General features: G+C 40.5%; 2 protein-coding genes across 2 annotated transcripts; both read right to left on the reverse strand.

Moving 5' to 3' along the window:
* Window positions 1-3,440: 3,440 nt before the first annotated feature.
* On the reverse strand, window positions 3,441-5,832 carry LOC138898167 (uncharacterized). Its single transcript, XM_070184208.1, has 3 exons — window positions 5,718-5,832; window positions 4,800-5,333; window positions 3,441-4,201 (listed from the first exon to the last, which is right to left on the reverse strand). The coding sequence occupies exons 1-3, from the start codon at window positions 5,830-5,832 to the stop codon at window positions 3,441-3,443; spliced, it is 1,410 nt and encodes a 469-aa protein (XP_070040309.1).
* An 84-nt stretch (window positions 5,833-5,916) lies between these two features.
* On the reverse strand, window positions 5,917-7,212 carry LOC117276741 (uncharacterized). The gene is made up of 3 exons (XM_033656101.2): window positions 6,541-7,212; window positions 6,130-6,312; window positions 5,917-6,081 (listed from the first exon to the last, which is right to left on the reverse strand). The coding sequence occupies exons 1-3, from the start codon at window positions 7,210-7,212 to the stop codon at window positions 5,917-5,919; spliced, it is 1,020 nt and encodes a 339-aa protein (XP_033511992.2).
* Between the last annotated feature and the right edge of the window lie 10,954 nt (window positions 7,213-18,166).

Raw genomic sequence — 18,166 nt, forward strand, 5'->3', positions numbered from 1 at the left:
CCAAACTCAATAAATCATAATTTCTTTTAAGATTGAAAACATAATATTTGAATTCAATAGAAAACCTCACAATTACAGCTACATAATACTCCCAAAACCTGGTGTCACTGATTACATGAGTATCTAAATGATAACAAAGTCTGACTGATAAAAACATTGTCTGAAAATATAGAATAGTACAAAAACTGAAAGGACGAGAGATAAGGTCAGCGGACGCCAAGAAGCTACCATGATAGTCTCCAACTGGTAACACACTAAGGTCTAACAATCGCCGTATCCAGAAGCACTTGGATCTTCACACGAGGTGCACAGTGTAGTATGAATACAACCAACTCAATAAGTAATAAGACTAACCTTTGGGGTGAAAGTAGTGACGAGCTTAGCAGGTCTAGTCCACTATATAAATAACAGTACAAAATGTAGGCATGCTTTCAAATTCAATAGTTAAACTTGGTACTTTTATATGGCCAATCCAGCCTAGGAAAAATCCATCCCATATATATATATATATATATACACATCAACTGTGAGTCAGTGACTTAGTACCGTATAAGGCCAATCCAGCCCAGGGGTAAATTTATCCCCAAATATATATATGACTAGGAAAATATCCATGTCCAGGGAAAATTCATCACAATCATAAATCAATAAGGCAAATCCACGCCATGGGAAGTCCATCCCGAACATATATAAATAAGGCAAGTCCATGCCCTGGAAGTCCATCCCGAATATAAATCATCTACTCTCACTATGGGGGGTGCAGACTCTGGAGGGGCTCATTCATCCCAAGCGTGATATAAAGCCGATATGGCCTGTTGTAGGCGGGTAGCCCCGATCTATATAATGATAAAGCCTATAAGACATGCTGCAGGCGGGTAGCCCCGTTAGATATAATAGTAATAGTAATATATATAAAGCTAATATGACCTACTGCTGGCGGGCAGCCCCGATCCCCTCACAATGGATGAACATGACTGAGTATTAAATGTACATTTTTTAATAATTAAATTTAACAGCAACACAACCTTGTGGGTACCAAAAATGTGTCACTCCCAAAATGTATTGAAATGTGTCACTCCCACATGCTTGTCACCTAGCATGTGTGTCGCCTCCAACAATTGATATAACACAAAATTCAGGGATTCATAACCTCAGAACCAAGTTTAGAAATGTTACTTACCTCAAACCATGTAATTCCTTACTCCGCTAAGACTTTGCCTCGCGAACTTGTCTCCGAACGCCTCTAATATAGTCACAATTAATTTGATTCAGTCAATACAAATTATTGGAATTGATTCTATATGAAAATAATAATTTTCCAATAAAATCCAAAATTTAATTCAAAAATCACTCGTGGAGCCCACATCACGGAACCCAACAAACGTTACAAAATATGAATGCTCGTTCAACCACGAGTCTAACCATACAAATTTTACAAAATTCTGGCATCAACTCGACCTCCAAATCATCAAATCTTATTTCCAAATCCCTAGGCCCAAATTCCCGATTTTCACCTATAAAACACGTAATCTAGTCAGATTATTCGATGATAATTCAATATTATGGAGTAGAAATGATCACAAGTGACTTACCTCAAGTTTCCCGTGAATTCTCTCTGAACATCGCCCCAAAAACCGTGCTTGAAATGTCAAAAATGACAAAAATGTCGGAACCCCTATGTTCTGTACATTGCCCAGTACTTTCGCACCTGCTGCTAAATTTCTCACTTCTACGAAGGCACGTCCAGTCCCCGACTCGCGCACCTACTCTCAAAATCACGCACCTGCGAGCCCCTCACCGCGCCTGCGACCACGCAAGTGCAGAAAAATCATTGCACCTGCGAGCTTCGCCCAGCTCCCTTCATGGTCGAATCTGCGCTCCTCAGCTCGCACCTCCGACCAAAATTCCGCAGGTTCGATTGCACCAGAAGAGTGAAATTTCCAAGTTTTTCCTTAATTCCGATTTGATGCGTTAACTATCTGAAACTCGCCCGAGGCCCCCGGGACCTCAACCAAATACACCAACAACTCCTAAAATATCATACGAACTTAGTCAAATCCTCAAATTACATCAAACAACACTAAAATCACAAGTCATACCCCAATTCAAGCTTAATGAAACTAAGAAATTTCAACTTCTACATTCGATGCCAAAACCTATCAAATCAAGTTCGATTGACCTCAAATTATGTACACAAGTCATAAATGACATAACGGAGCTATGAAAATTTTCAGAACTGGATTTCGGCATTGATATCAAAAAGTCAACTCCTCGGTCAAACTTCCAAACTTAAATTTCTATTTTAGCCATTTCAAGCCAAACTTAGCTACGGGCTTCCAAATAATTTTTCAGACACGTTCCTAAGTCCAAAATCACCATACGGAGCTATTGGAATCATCAAAACTTTATTCCGGGTTCGTTTACACATAGGTCGACATCAAACCAACCTTTTCAACTTAAGTTTTAAACTTTGGAACTAAGTGTTCCCGTTCAGTCCAAGACCTCATCGGACCCGAACCAATTACCCCAGCAAGTCATATAACAATTGTAAAGCACAAATTGAGCAGTAAATGTGAGAACATGGCTGTAATACTCAATACGACCGGCCGGGTCGTTGCACTTACAAAGAATTTTTTTATTGGACTTTACTCCCTCAAGAAAGTTATCCACAAAATTCATCGTCGGGAAAAGTCCAAATTTTTTGATTATTTTTCATCTCAATTTTCGTTTTTTTTCTTTGCATCACTACACTAAGAAGGAATACTACAATTAAGCTAGGATAGCATAGAAAATCACCTAGTCAATCTCCTCACCCCACACTTAAAATTGTCAATGTCGTCAATGCACACTACAAATAACAAGAGTGTAAAAGAAACTCCTTGGTAGGCCAAAGGCCGAAAAATTAGCAGCTCACGGGTACTCAGACTTCCCCCATGTATGGTCCTTTGTTTGGGCATCCCACACTTAGTTCTCACCATCTAGCTTGCTTTTTGCACTCTTCCAATGGCTTTGCTTCCTATGCTTATAATCATACAACATCAAAACAACCACTACAAAAATAATATAATAAAAAACAAAAACAAAAGAAAGCAGTAAAGCTGGGTTGCCTCCCAACAAGCGCCTGATTTAACGTAGTAGCACGACGCATAGCCTTGCTTACTCATCAGTGAGTACAACATTGGTCTTCTCACGATCCATTATTCCTCCCCAATAGTGCTTGACTCTTTGTCCATTCACTAATAATTTACTTTCACCATTTAAAGCACGCAACTCAATTGCACCATAAGGAGTGACTCTCACCACCTCAAACGGGCCTGGCCATCTCGATTTTAACTTCCTAAAAACAACATGAGCCTAGAATTGAACAATAATACCTATTGGCATGGCTCATAGTGACGTGGCTTGATACGCTTATCATGCCATCTTTTCGTTTTCTCTTTTTAAATCTTAGCATTTTTATAAGAGTGCAGCCTGAACTCATCTAACTCATTCAACTGCAAGAGTCTCTTCACACCCGTGGCTTCAAGGTCCATATTCAACTTTTTAATGGACCAGTACGCTTTGTGTTCAAGTTCAACAGGCAAGTGACATGCCTTCCCATAAAAGAGCTTATACGGTGATGCCCCAATTGGCGTTTTGTATGTAGTTCTATCCGCCCACAAGGCATCATCTAACTTTGCAACCCAATCCTTCCTATTCACACTCACCGTCTTCTCTAAGATTTGCTTTATTTCTCTATTAGACACCTCAGCTTGTCCACTTGTTTGAGGATGATATGCTGTAGAAACTCTATAGCTGACTCTGTATTTAGCTACAAGGTTATTCAACAACAGATTGCAAAAATGTGTCCCTTCAATACTAATCAAGGCACGTGGAGTCCCAAACTTTGAGAATATGTTCTTTTTCACAAACGCAGCTACCACCATGGCATCATTTATTGGCAATACGATCGCCTCTACCCATTTTGACACATAGTCAACTTCTAGCAAGATGTATTTGTTTCCTCTGGACAAAGAGAATTGTCCCATAAAATCTATCCCCCACACATCAAAAATCTCAACCTCTAGGATGTTATTCAAAGGCATCTCATTCCTCTTTGTGATTGATCCTGTTCTTTGACACTGGTCACACTTCTTAACAAATGCATGGGCATCCTTGAATAATGTTGGCCAAAAGAAACTGGACTGTTCCATGATGCCCCCTATAAGGTGATGCATGACAATCATACAACACTAATTCCACCTCCTTTTCTGGAATGCATCTCCTCGTCAAATGATCAGCACACTGCTTGTACAAGTATGGCTCATCCTAGTAGTAGAAGTTCACATCATGTAGAAACCTCTTTCTAGCTTCAGATTCAATTTCAGGAGGAAGTACCCAACTTACAAGATAGTTCACATAGTTTGCATACCATGGGGGAGGGTCTTGGGTGATAGTCAAAAGTTGCTCATCGGGAAATGCCTCTTTAATTTCTCCACCGTCCTCCACGTGGTCATGTATTTCCAGCCTTGATAGACGGTCAGCTACTTGGTACTCTTTTCCCTTTCGATCTCATATTTCTACATCAAATTCCTGCAACAACAAAATCCAGCATCAATCTAGCCTTAGATTCCTTTTTTGTAAATAGATACCTGATTGTTGCATGATCGATATGGACTATGACTTTTGTTCCCACCAAGTATGCCCAAAATTTCTCAACGGCCCACACAACGGCTAACAGTGTTGTAATGCAGTTGTTCATCATCAAGAGTCTTACTTTGCATAGTATATGGAATAAAACACCTTGTCTTTCCTCTAACCTAGCATTGCCCCAATAGCATGGTCACTTGCATCACACATAAGTTCAAATGGTAAGGACCAATCCAGTGGCGCAATAATGGGGGTAGACACCAACCTCTTTTTGAGCTCTTCAAATTCCATGAGGCAGGCGTCATCAAAATTAAAAGTTACGTCCTTTTCAAGCAACCTACACAAATGAGTAGCAATTTTTGAAAAGTCCTTTATAAAGCGACGATAAAACCCCGCGTGTCCCAAGAAACTCCAAACACCCTTCACATAAATGGGTAGAGGTAATTTTTCAACCTCCTCCACCTTCGCATTATCAACTTCAATGCCACTTCTAGACACTCTGTGACCCAACACGATGCCTTCCTGTACCATAAAATGGCAATTTTCCCAATTCAACACCAGATTTGTTTCTTCACAACGGGCTAACACCTTGATAAAATTCTTTAAACAGTCATCATAAGAAGAACCAAAGACTAAAAAATCATCCATAAAGACTTCCACAAAAATGTTTCCACCATATCGGTGTAAATAGCCATCATGCATCTCTGGAAAGTGGTTGGTGCATTACAAAGACCAAACTGTATACGCTTGAAGGCGAAAGTGCCATAAGGACAAGTAAAAGTTCTCTTCTCCTAATCCTCTAGTCATATGAAAATCTGGCTATAACCCGAATAACCATCAAGAAAGCAATAATATTCATGCCCCGCCAATTTGTCCAACATTTGATCAATTAATGAAAGTGGGAAATGGTCCTTGCGGGTTGCTTTGTTGAGCCTTTTGTAATCAATTCAAACTCTCCACCCCGTTACAATGCGAGTAGGAATTAGCTCATTTTTCTCATTCTCTACCACAGTCACGCCCCCCCCCCCCTTTGGGCAGAAATTGCACTGGGCTTACCCTATTGCTGTGAGAGATAGGAAACATGATACCTGTATTGAGCCACTTGATTACTTCCTTCTTCACAACCTCTTTCATAATGGGATTTAATCTCCTTTGCTTCTCAACATTGGGGCGATGTACATCTTCCAGGAAGATTTTATGCATGCAAATTGATGGAGTGGTTCCTTTGATGTCAGCAATTGTCCACCCAATAGTTTTTTTAAGTTCGCGAAGTACTCTGGGCAATTTTTATTCTTGTACATTAGTCAATCTTGATGAGATAATCACTCGCAATGTCTTAGAGTTCCCCAAATAAGCATAGCCCAGATGCACTGGAAGGGGCTTAAGTTCTAGCTTTGGAGCTTCTTCAATAGATGACTTAGGAGGGGTTGGAGTGACAGGCTTTTTCAACTCCTAAAATCTCCCAAACCCATGGACATAACTGCAATACATGTCAAGTACTTGCTCAATTTCTCCTATGATTTCATCTTCACTGTCTTCTTCATCCCCAATCAAAGCTTGTTCAAGAGGATATATGGGGCTCATATAAGGAACTGATGAAGTAGCATCACTTTCCATCATAGAAATCATGGATAGCTCTTCATAGTGGGCTGGCAATCTGAGTGCTTTATACATATTGAATACCTACACTCGATCACCGACTCTCATCGTCATCTTTCCTTTGCATACATCAATAATAACTCGGCCCGTGGCTAAGAATGGACGCCGCAAAATAAATGGGACTTTTTGATTAGGCTCGTAGTCCAAGATAATGAAATCAGCAGGTAATATGAAAGAACCCACTTGAACTAAGACATCTTCAATATCTCATTCAAGATGAGAAAGGGAGCGATCAACCAATTATAAGATTACCGTTGTTGGGCATGGCTCACCCAACCCCAACTTTCTGAACACAGATAGCGGCATCAAATTGATGCTCGCTCCAAGATCACACAAAGCTCGCCCGAATGTATGATTACCAATCGAGATTTGGATAGTGAAACTACCCGGATCCTTCAATTTATGAGGTAGCTTGCTTTGGATTCTAGAGCTACATTCCTTAGTGAGTGCCACAGTCTCGAATTCAGTAAACCTCCTTTTATTTTCCACTATGTCCTTGATGTATTTTGCATATTTGGGCATTTCTTGCAGGAAGTCTACCAGTGGAATATTGATTTGCAGTTGCTTCAAAATATCAAGAAACATTTTATACGCGGCATTATCCTTCAGTTTCTGCAATCTTTGAGGGAACGGAGGTGGTGGCATGGCAACTAATGTTGGGGGTTGCTTAGCCACTGCCTCTTCAGCTGGCTTCTCTGACTCCTTTGATTTTTCTGGTTCTGACTCTATAGTGGCTGGCTTCTCATTAAAGGTCACTTGTTTTCTCTTTTTTAACTGGACTTCTTCTAACTGTCTCACATTCCTCAATGACACAACATTAATAAATGCCTTAGGATTAGCCTCAGTGTTGCTGGGAAGAACTCCAACTGGTCGAGTATTTTGGGCATTAGCAAGTTGTCCCATTTGTCGCTCCAAATTGTTCATTGTTGCGGCTTGGGCCTATTGATCAGCCATTACTTTCTTCATTATATCTATTGTTTGGGCCTGCTGGTCAGCCATAAATTTCTTTATCATTTCCTCAAGGTGACTCGTCGAGTTTGCATGTTGTTCAGCCTGAGGTGGTCTATATTGTTGTTGAGGTGCTTATGGCCTGTATTGATTCTGAGCACTTTCGTTTCCATGCCATTAGAAGTTTGGGTGGTTCCTCCAGTTGGGATTGTAAGTGTTCCAATACTGGTTTGTCTGGTCCCTATTTGCATTACCCACAAAACAGATAGACTCTAGATTAATTAGGCATAAGTCGCTCGTATGACCCTCTCCACATACTTCACAAAACAATTAAACTTGTTGCACTGGTTGGGCTTGTTGCTTTTTAATAACCAAGGTCATCTGATTGACTTGGTTGGTCAATGTGGAAATCTGCGCTGATAATGCCGAGATAACATCTAACATGAGAACCCATGCAGATTTTTGCACTGTTTATCTGCCGATTTCTCCCTGCCAATCAGGATTGCTTTTGGAGAATTTATTCAATAACGCATATATATCATTAAATACTTTCTCCAGTACTTGACCCCCAGCTGCAGCATCTACCACAATCTTTGTCTCATGATGTAACCCTTCTATGAAAGTGTGAGCTAACACTTCGTTTGTCTGATTGTGATGCGGATAGTCTCTGAGTAGCCCCTTGAACCTATCCCTAGCTGAGTATAAAGACTCTCCCGCTTTCTGTTTGAAGGCGACTATTTCACTTTTGATCTTTGCTGTTTTGCTTGAAGGGAAGAACCTCGCCAAAAGTTTTCTTGCCAGATCATTCCATGATTTAATAGAATTAGCTGGCTCTGCCTTCAGCCATTGCTTTGCTTCGCCCAACAGAGACAACGAAAAAAGTGTGAGCCTCACATAGTCTGGAGTGACTCCGTTGGTGATATAGGTATCACTAATCTCCAAGAAGTTCAGGATGTGCTGTTGTGGATCCTCGTGTGGAAGACCCATAAACTGCCCACTCGCATGTCGTAGCTGGATCATGCTCTGTTTTAGCTCAACGTGCCCAGTGATTCTGGGCTTCACAATGCTGGAGGTGACATTAGCAATGTTGGGCATCGCCACCTCCTGAACAGCCATATGTTGTTCCTCCGCCATGTTCAAAGGAAATTAAACAATTACCTGAAGATTATTTGTGTCCCTTTCTTCCCTCAACCTCCTATGAAATGTTCTCTCAGGTTCAGGGGTCAAAGCCTTGAAGTTTGTCCTGGCTTCTGGACCTGCGTATTCAATCAAAGTTCCCGAGATTAGAGCAACAATCAAGTAATGTTAGACTTGACAAAATAAAAAATTAAAGAAAAAACTAGAAAGTAGTCAATATTCAAGTCCTCGGCAATGGCGCCAAAAACATGTTTCTCCCATAGTGCACACGCAAGTATACGTGGTCGTACAAGTAATAAAATGATAAGTAGAGTGTCGAACCCATAGAGACTTGTATCAACTACACACTAAATTCACCAAGATTGTTATTCAGTCGAGCCAATTCGAGTTCAAGAGTTTAATTATACTAAACTATAATTTTAAGTAGTAACTAAATTATCAAGCAACAAAATGGTTGTTGTGTATTCAGTAGAGACAATATTCTAGGGTTGTGATCGATACACCAATCCTATTGCGTTCTAGTTAACTCTACCTTTCATACAATTCACTCATGGTTGCTAATTAATCGAACAATTGCTCTCACAGCCTTCTCCCAAAGTACTACTTGCCTATTCAAAATAGATTAACGCCAATATTCCTATGAAATCAATCTATTAAGAACACATTAAGATTATGATATTTAATTAAGCACGATGACTTGGTATATTCCTATCCTAACCAAAGATCCCTCCCCCCAAGAGTTAAAATCGTGCTCTCTTCAATTCTTCTCTAATCTAAACATGGTTTTTCCAAGCATAGCATAGATAGTCAATAGAACCTAACTACTGGCCGGACAATTAAGCAATTAATCACAGAGGTGAAGAAACAACCATATATTGGTGAATTGTAATCAAGGTTAAGTCAACGTTAAACAACAATATTCATGGCTAAATCACAACCCCGGAAATAAGGGTTTTAGCCACTCATGATAGTATCAAACAAATTCATAAGTGTTAGATAATTGAGAGTACTAAGAAAGGATGAAGAAATCTGAGATATACTTGCTCCTGAATTCTCCTCGTGTGTCTCTAGGTCTAAAGTGTGTCCAATCTCCATAAAATAACACTTTTCCATATATTTATACTAAGTAGGGTAGGACCTAGATGAAATCACCATTTCCTAACCGAAATAGGAAAACTTTTAAACTTAACGCTTTCCATGCATCGCCCAATGTGTTGCACTAATGCTTTTTCCTGTCATACCACAAAAAACTTAGTCTCTGAACTTTGGAAATTTCTGACAGAACTTAGCACTAATGCGCCACACAGTGCCTCGCACTAGTGCATTTCTTCAGTAGTTGCTTCTTCCTTGAATTTTGACGTCCAGAATTGATCCTCGACCCCCGAACATGATCCCGGCTTAATACCTTGGGCTTTTACTCAGACTTCAAAGCTTCACAAAGCTCGAATTAGTTCCACAATATCTACATAACTCATAATCGCTCCTGGAAGGCATAAAACACACAATAAGTGCAAAATACAAGAGATTAAAGCTCAACACAATAAAAGTACAGTAAATTAGAGTGCGATAAGCGACTAAAATACGCAATTATAGCCTACCATCAACACCTCACACTTAAACCATTGCTCGTCCTCGAGCAATCAAACTACACTTTATATAGACACAACCTTTTAAAACAATCCTCCTAACTCATTACACCAAGAATATTAAAATAGACTAGGCACAATAGTGTAACATCATCACCTCAAGATTTGACTCACAAGCACAACGCATTTTTCACAACCCGCTCACTTACTCTAAGAAAGAGGTCAAGCATTACATTTCCTTTATGAATCAAGTGCCCTCATACAACAAAAGAGAGTAGTTCCACACTTAATAAAATTTAAGAGCAATTAGGAACTCAAGATAGAAAGAATTCTCTCACTCTCAAAAACAACATTCATATGCCACAAAAGATGCACCATAGGCTTGCCCGCAGTGTACTACTCTACTAATCGAGCTCATTCAGTCTAAGATCAAGTAGGATTTTAATTGGTTGTAATGTAGGCTGCGGGTCAGGTAGGATATATTTTGATATAAGAGTGACTACACCTCCCTAAGAACTTTAATACATACACTTTAACATTTAAAACCCCAAACTTATGTCAAACCATAACTCCACCTTCACATCAATGTATATTAACTCCATACTTCTTTAAGTACAATTACATCAAGAGTCATCACTATTAAGGAATATTGTTCATAACAATACAACTATTTTTTTCTTTCTTTTTCAATTCAAGTGGCTCTTAATTTTTCAAAATAGTGCACCTTTCTCATTATTTCATTAGTTCCACTCAAAAGCCAAACCAACCACCCCACACTTTAACTTTTACAAAGTTCATGACAATTCAAATGCTCGTGAAAGGTGAAAAGGTTCAAAAAGATGGTTAATTCAAACAAATGGGTAAGGCTTGTAATGTGGTTGAAAAAGAAATAGGATTACATGCTCAAAGGGTTAACTACGATACATAACAATTAGGCGGGTAAAATATATATATATATATGGCTCAACAAAGAAACGCCTATATCACTTCCAAGAATGAACAAAACTACTATTTCGCTTTGCAAACACACGGGGCAAGTTCTAGATGTCACGACCCAACTGGAGGGTCATGACTAGCACCCGGGCCATATTTGCCGAGCACCAACGTACATTTTATCTAACCTTCCTTGTTATCTTTAAGGGCCGACAAGATCAATATAAATAGTAGACATGGATCATGAACATCCAACAATGAAAGATAATGTCATGAACATACATAACATAGGACGACAAGACTGTCAAGAAACTGTATATAAGGTACGAGCTACCATGCTGCCATGAAAGACTATACAACAAAAATCAGCCGACAAGGCATTCCAAACCATACATAAGTCGACACCTGTCTATGAGCCTCTAAAAGAACATAAGTGCTACAACATTGCCGGAACAGGGCCCCGACATACCCATAATGTCTATAACAAAAATGCATACCAAGACCACGGCAAGTCCGGAGAAAGGATCTTGCCAATAACGCTGAACCGGATAGCCTACTGTGATGGGGGAGCTGCGTCTACCCGTCTATCAGGACCTGCAGCACGACATGCAGCGTCCACAAATAAAAAGGACGTCAGTACGAATAAAGTACTGAGTATGTAAGGCAGAATAGCATAAGTAAGAACAATAATGTAAACAGTGATAGGGAATATACAACCTGTGACATCTGGGTACCTCTGAGGGCTACTGACATGAAATACATGATACATACATATATATATATACATAAACGTTTAAAACATATTAAAACATACGCCTTTGTGGGCATCATCATCATCATATCGTACCCGGCCGTAATAGGCTCGGTAAAACATACCCGGCCACCATAGGGCTCGGTAGAATCGTACCCGGCCACGTGGAGCTCGGTAAAACCCAACTGATCAGTGGTTGCACAATAGGTGCCATACCCTGCCGACTATAGCGCGGCTCGGTAGAGTAAAATAGATACATATATATATGATGTATGCTGGACTCATTGGAATCACATTTTGAACCTTTCGGAGTGACGTAAGGTCGGTATCCTTCGTACACGTTATTAGGATTAACTCTTCATCAAGAATATTATAAGAATCAGGAACTACCAACAACATTGATAATATAAGAATAAGAGAAGTAACATCAATATCAATCGTTTCATAAGAAGGGCAGCAATGTAAGTACTGCTAGCTTCTAAGAGTAGAGTATCTTTGGGAGCTCGTTCATTACATTATGTACAATTGGAGTCGTGCAAAAGAATGAAGGGGATAGCCTCACATACCTTGTATATACTGCCCAACCTCAAGCTATGCAAATGTCACGACTCCTTAGTCTACAATAAGAGAAATGACACTATCATTATCGTTTAAGCGTCGTAACTATTATGTATCGACCGCAACCTATTTTACGATGAAACGGACAGCACCTCCCCTATTTATATGACTTCCCACAAGTCAATACAATCACCAAACAGCCCAAACAACATCATTAATAATCATATTGAGCCTCCAAAACAGTCCACCAACTAACAACATTACTACCAAGCCTTTCGATATATATTTCACAAGTTCTAGCATCAACGACTTAGCCACAACTTGGATAATCTTAAATATATATAGAGTAAGAGGTTCCTTACCTTTAAACAGAAAGAACAACTCCAATTTGACCTTAATTTTCCACGAAATATCCCTTCAATTCTGCCACAAGAACAAGGAAGCGAAACTAGCAATTAATTCGGGTTTTTCGGCACTAGAATTACTTTAGAAGACTTGAAATCACCTAGGGTTGATATTAAAAACTTGAAGGTGTATTTACAGAACATAAAACACTTAAAAAAACCTCCCACACGAGCTGGAACAACACAAAAATCAGCAACAACAAGAAGAACAAGAAACTTACTAGCGCCATGGGATTCCCGACATTTTGATTTGTGTTGTTTGCCCTTTGTTTGGGTCTTGGATCATGAGAGAACCTTGAGAGACTGTTTTATGGTTATAAGGTCTGAATATACTGAAAAATAATTACTTAAAACGGGGTTGAGGTATCTTATATATGTCCAAATGTCTTAAACCGCCTTTGTGGGCCCTATAGAGAGCAGCTTGGCGCACTCTCGCGAAAACGCGAATATCTCTCTATTTCGAGATCGTATCGACGAACGGTTTAATGAGTTGGGAACTAGACTCATAGATCTTCAATTTGATAGGTATATTACCCTATAATTCCAAGCACATTGTGATAAAAATGCAGTAACATTTGACCTAAAGTTTAAGTAAAATTATAAACCTAAGTTGCGACAACTTTTATCGACTTTTGTTTCATAACTCGCTTGACTTCAAGACTTATGATACGGATATTATATGATTCAAATACATTAAAACAAGACCTCTTGGGATAGTTAATCACCTCTAGTGTTACCCAAAAATACGGGTTACAACATCCTTGATTAGTTTAGCTTCAAATACTTGTTAACCACTCTTATACACCATTGTAACGTTTAAGACCAATAGGATTAACTTCTGATCATCTCAAAGATAATATCTTCTTGTATTTACGTCTACTAACTTACGACGTGTTCTAAGGTACGCGAATTTGGGTTGTAACACCCTCTCCCCCTTAGGAACATTCGTCCTCGAATGTAAGGGTTTATGGGGTGTCTAACTCATCGTGGATTCATGAGATATATTATGGATATGTACATTATATGCATATCACCATTTTTATTAAAAAAAAGAGTATTTACAAGCTATTGCTTACCTCATAGAGCCGTTTCACCTTATAATGCGTCCTTCTTTCCCCCGACATTCTCGTTATCTTCACTCTGGAATAGTTATGGGTATTTAGACTTCATCTCCTCTTCTGCTTCCCATATCATTTCTTCTATATTCTTGTTCCTCCATAATACTTTCACGAAAGCTACATCCTTTGTTCTCAGCTTGCGGACTTGTCGATCTAATATAGCCACTGGCACTTCATCATATGATAGATCCTTTGTAACTTGTACATCTTTGATAGGGACGACCCTAGAAGGGTCTCCAATACATTTCCTCAACATAGATACATGGAATATTGGGTGGACAAATTCCAATTCAGATGGAAATTCTAACTCGTAAGCAACCTGTCCAATTCGTCGAAGAATTTTGTACGGCCCAATATACCGCAGACTCAACTTACCCTTCTTCCCAAAACGCATAACACCCTTCATCGGAGAGATCTTCAGGAAAACACAATCACCAACCTCAAATTCCAGATCACGACGTCGGACATCGGAATAAGACTTTTGCCTGCTTTGTGCCGTCCTCAGTCGATCTTGTATCACTTTCACCTTCTCAATGGCTTGGTGAATCAAATCTGGCCCATATAATTCTATCTCACCGACTTCGAACCATCCAACTGGTGATCCACACCTCCTCCCGTACAATGCCTCATACGGGGCCATTTTAATACTGGAATGGTAGCTATTATTGTAGGCAAATTCTATAAGTGCCAGATGGTCATCCCAATTCCCCTTGAAATCTAGAACACATGCTTGTAGCATATCTTCAAGAGTCTGAATGGTACGTTCAGCCTGTCCATCAGTCTGCGGATGGAATGCAGTGCTGAGATTTACTTGTGTGCCTAAACCCTTCTGAAAATACCTCCAAAAAGTTAGCCGTAAATTGAGCTCCTCGATCTGATATAATAGATACCGGCACACCATGAAGCCTAACAATCTCCTTGATATACAACTTCGCATAATCTTCAGCCGTGTAAGTTGTCTTAACTGGCAGAAAATGGGCAGATTTTGTAAGTCGATCAACTATCACCCAGATGGAGTCAATCTTATGATAAGAGCGAGGTAATCCAATAATGAAGTCCATATTAATCACCTCCCATTTCAAGGACGGAATCTCTACATTTTGAATCAATCCACTGGGTTTCTGATGCTCGATCTTTACTTGTTGACAATTAGGACACTGGGCTACAAATTCTACAATAGACGTTTTCATGTTTTCCCACCAATACTGCTCCTTAGCATCATGATACATCTTTGTCGAGCCAGGATGGATAGAATATAAGGACTGATGAATCTCAAACATAATCTTCTCTCGCAACCCTGCCACACTAGGCACACATAATCGGCCCTGATATCTCAGTGTCCCATCTCCTCCGATCTTGAAAGTTGTAATCTTACACTACTGAATTCCCTCTCTCAATCTTACTAAGGTAGGATCTTCATATTGCCGTGCTTTTACCTCGGCTACCAAAGATGATTCTGCTGTATTCTGTACAGTAACACCTCCGTCATCAGAGTCCAACAATCTGATTCTCATATTGGCCAGATGGTGAAGCTCTTTGTTCAACCCTTGTCTACCTGCCTCAATATGTATTAAGCTTCCCATTGACTTACGGCTGAGAGCGTCTGCCACAACATTGGCTTTACCGGGATGGTACAATATCTCAACGTCATAGTCTTTCAGTAATTCAAGCCACCTACGCTGCCTCAAATTCAACTCCTTCTGCTTGAAGATGTATTGTAAACTCTTGTGATCTGTGTAGATGTCAACATGGACGCCGTATAAGTAGTGCCGCCATATCTTCAAAGCATATATTACTGCAGCCAATTCCAAATCATGAGTCGGGTAATTCTTTTCATGCTTCTTCAATTGTCTTGATGCATAAGCAATCACCTTCCCACGTTGCATCAATACGCACCCCAAACCTATACCTGAGGCATCACAATATACCACATAACCTTCTGTTCCTTCTGGGAGAGTGAGCACTGGCGCAGATGTCAATCGATTCTTTAGCTCCTGAAAACTATGTTCACAAGCATCAGACCACTGGAACTTGGTAGCTTTCTGTGTTAACTTAGTCAGTGGTGCTGATATAGAGGAAAACCCTTCTACAAACCGCCTATAATATCCTGCTAGCCCCAGGAAGCTGCAGACTTCTAACGGTGTTGTAGGTCTCGGCCAATTCTTCACTGCATCGATCTTCTGAGGGTCGACACTAATACCCTCATCAGATATCACATGGCCAAGGAATGCTACTGAGTTCAGCCAGAATTCACATTTAGAGAGCTTAGCATATAACTTATGATCCTGAAGGGTCTGTAATACTATCTGCAAGTGGCCCGCATGTTCCGCCTCCGAACGAGAATACACAAGAATGTTATAAATGAATACGATCACGAACACATCAAGATATGGCCTGAATACACTATTCATTAGATCCATAAAAGCTGTTGGGGCATTTGTTAGCCCGAACGACATTACCAAGAACTCAAAGTGCCCGTATCTTGTCTGGAAGGCCGTGTTTGGAATATCCTTCTCCTTAACTATTACCTAATGATACCCTGAACGCAAGTCAATCTTGGAGAAATACTTGGCACCCTGGAGTTGGTCAAACAGGTCATCAATCCTTGGAAGTGGATACTTGTTCTTTATTGCAAACTTATTCAATTGTCGATAATCGATACACATCCTTAACGACCCATCTTTCTTCCGCACGAACAAGACTGGTGCACCCCAAGGTGAAGTGCTAGGCCTAATAAAACCCTTATCCAGCAAGTCCTTCAACTGCGCCTTCAACTCTCGCAACTCTGCCGGGGCCATCCTGTATGGAGGGATAGAGATCGGTTGAGTGTCAGGTAACGCATCAATGCTAAACTCAATCTCCCTTTCAGGAGGAAGGCCTGTGAGTTCATCTTGGAAAACATCTGGAAATTCATTGAGCACGGGGATTGATTGTAGAGTAGGCGGATTCGCCTCCGCATCCCTAACTGAACAAGATGATAAATGTAACATTTTGAGATCATCTTCCTTGCCTTAAGATAGGAAATAAACCTACCTTTCGGCGTAGCAATGTTCCCCTTCCATTCAATGGCGGGTTCACCCGGAAACTGAAACCTAACCATCTTCGTACGACAGTCAACATTTGCATAGCATGAGGCCAACCAGTCCATTCCCATTATCACATCGAAATCAACCATTTCTAACTCAAATAAATTTGCCGAGGTTTGACGACTACAAATCATCACAGTGCAACCTTTATATACCCTTCTAGCAATCACAGAATCTCCTATCGGAGTGGATACCGCAAGTGGTTTACTTATCAATTCAGGTTCAATGCCAAACTTATTAGCCACAAAGGGTGTAACATATGATAAGGTAGATCCTGGATCAATTAGCGCATATACATCATAAGAAAACACAGACAATATACCTGTAACAACATCCGGAGATGATTCGAGATCTTGTCGACCTACTAGAGCATAGGTTCGATTTTGAGCACCACTCGAACTCGGCACTGAACCTCTACCTCTACCACGACCTGTCGACTGTTGAAAACCTTGTGCTGGAGGTCAAACTGATGAGGAAGAACCAGACACAGATCCAGTCGGTCGAGCCATACCACCACCTCCTCTGTTAGGACAATCCCGCATCATATGGCCAGGCTGTCCGCAAGAATAACATGCATCAAAACCTCGGCGGCACAGTCCAAAGTGGGCCTTGCCGCACTGACCACAACGAGGTGTTGGGGGTCTCGTCTGACTAGTATCTTTATGAAATTGTGAGCCTGATGCCCTCGAACTATGACCTGAACCAGAATAGGTAAATCGATCATACCGAGGCCTCTAAAACTGTGGAGGAGAACTAGCTACAGGTGGCGCCGAACTCCTCAAAGATTGGGGCCTGATACTGCCTATGAACTCATCAGAATACCCTGCAAATCTCGCCCTCTTATGCTGGCCCCTATCCTGCTCCCTATCTGCCCTTTGCTGGTGCTTACGATCCTTTAGGGTCTGGACATAAGCCTGAATACGGGAAATATCCATGCCCTCTACCAAGGAGGCTGTTGTGCACTCATTTATCAGATGTGGTCCCAACCCGTTCACAAACAGATGCACCCTATCACTCATTTCGGCCACCATATGGGGAGCATACCTTGCTAAAGAATCAAACTGTATACTATACTCTCGTACACTCATATTACCCTGTCGAAGGTTCAAGAACTTATCAGCTCTTGGTCGTCGTATCTCAACTGGCAAGTAGTGACGAAGAAAGGCCTCAGAAAATTCCTTCCACACAGCTGGAGGAGCGTTCAGACCCCTAGATCTCTCCCAACTATCATACCAGAAAATTGCTAAATCCCGTAACAGATAAGAAGCCAACTCTACTGTCTCCATATCACTAGCATGCATAACCCGCAATGTACGATGAACCTGATCAATAAATGTTTGTGGGTCCTCCTTGGGAT

Source organism: Nicotiana tomentosiformis, chromosome 8 (assembly GCF_000390325.3).
Source record: "Nicotiana tomentosiformis chromosome 8, ASM39032v3, whole genome shotgun sequence".
In the NCBI taxonomy this organism is placed as follows: domain Eukaryota; kingdom Viridiplantae; phylum Streptophyta; class Magnoliopsida; order Solanales; family Solanaceae; genus Nicotiana; species Nicotiana tomentosiformis.

Bases quoted from the DNA above. Each gene is read 5' to 3' on its own strand.
- LOC117276741 (XM_033656101.2), bottom strand. From the start codon at position 7,212: ATGAACAATTTGGAGCGACAAATGGGACAACTTGCTAATGCCCAAAAT. The intron at 6,313-6,540 runs GTAATCTTATAA...GATCGAGTGTAG, and splicing joins GTGAGCCATGCCCAACAACG to GTATTCAATATGTATAAAGC. The intron at 6,082-6,129 runs GTACTTGACATG...GGGAGATTTTAG, and splicing joins TCATAGGAGAAATTGAGCAA to GAGTTGAAAAAGCCTGTCAC.
- LOC138898167 (XM_070184208.1), bottom strand. From the start codon at position 5,832: ATGCATAAAATCTTCCTGGAAGATGTACATCGCCCCAATGTTGAGAAG. The intron at 5,334-5,717 runs GTATCATGTTTC...ACCACTTTCCAG, and splicing joins AATCAAGTGGCTCAATACAG to AGATGCATGATGGCTATTTA. The intron at 4,202-4,799 runs GTTAGAGGAAAG...ATCACCTTATAG, and splicing joins TGCTATTGGGGCAATGCTAG to GGGGCATCATGGAACAGTCC.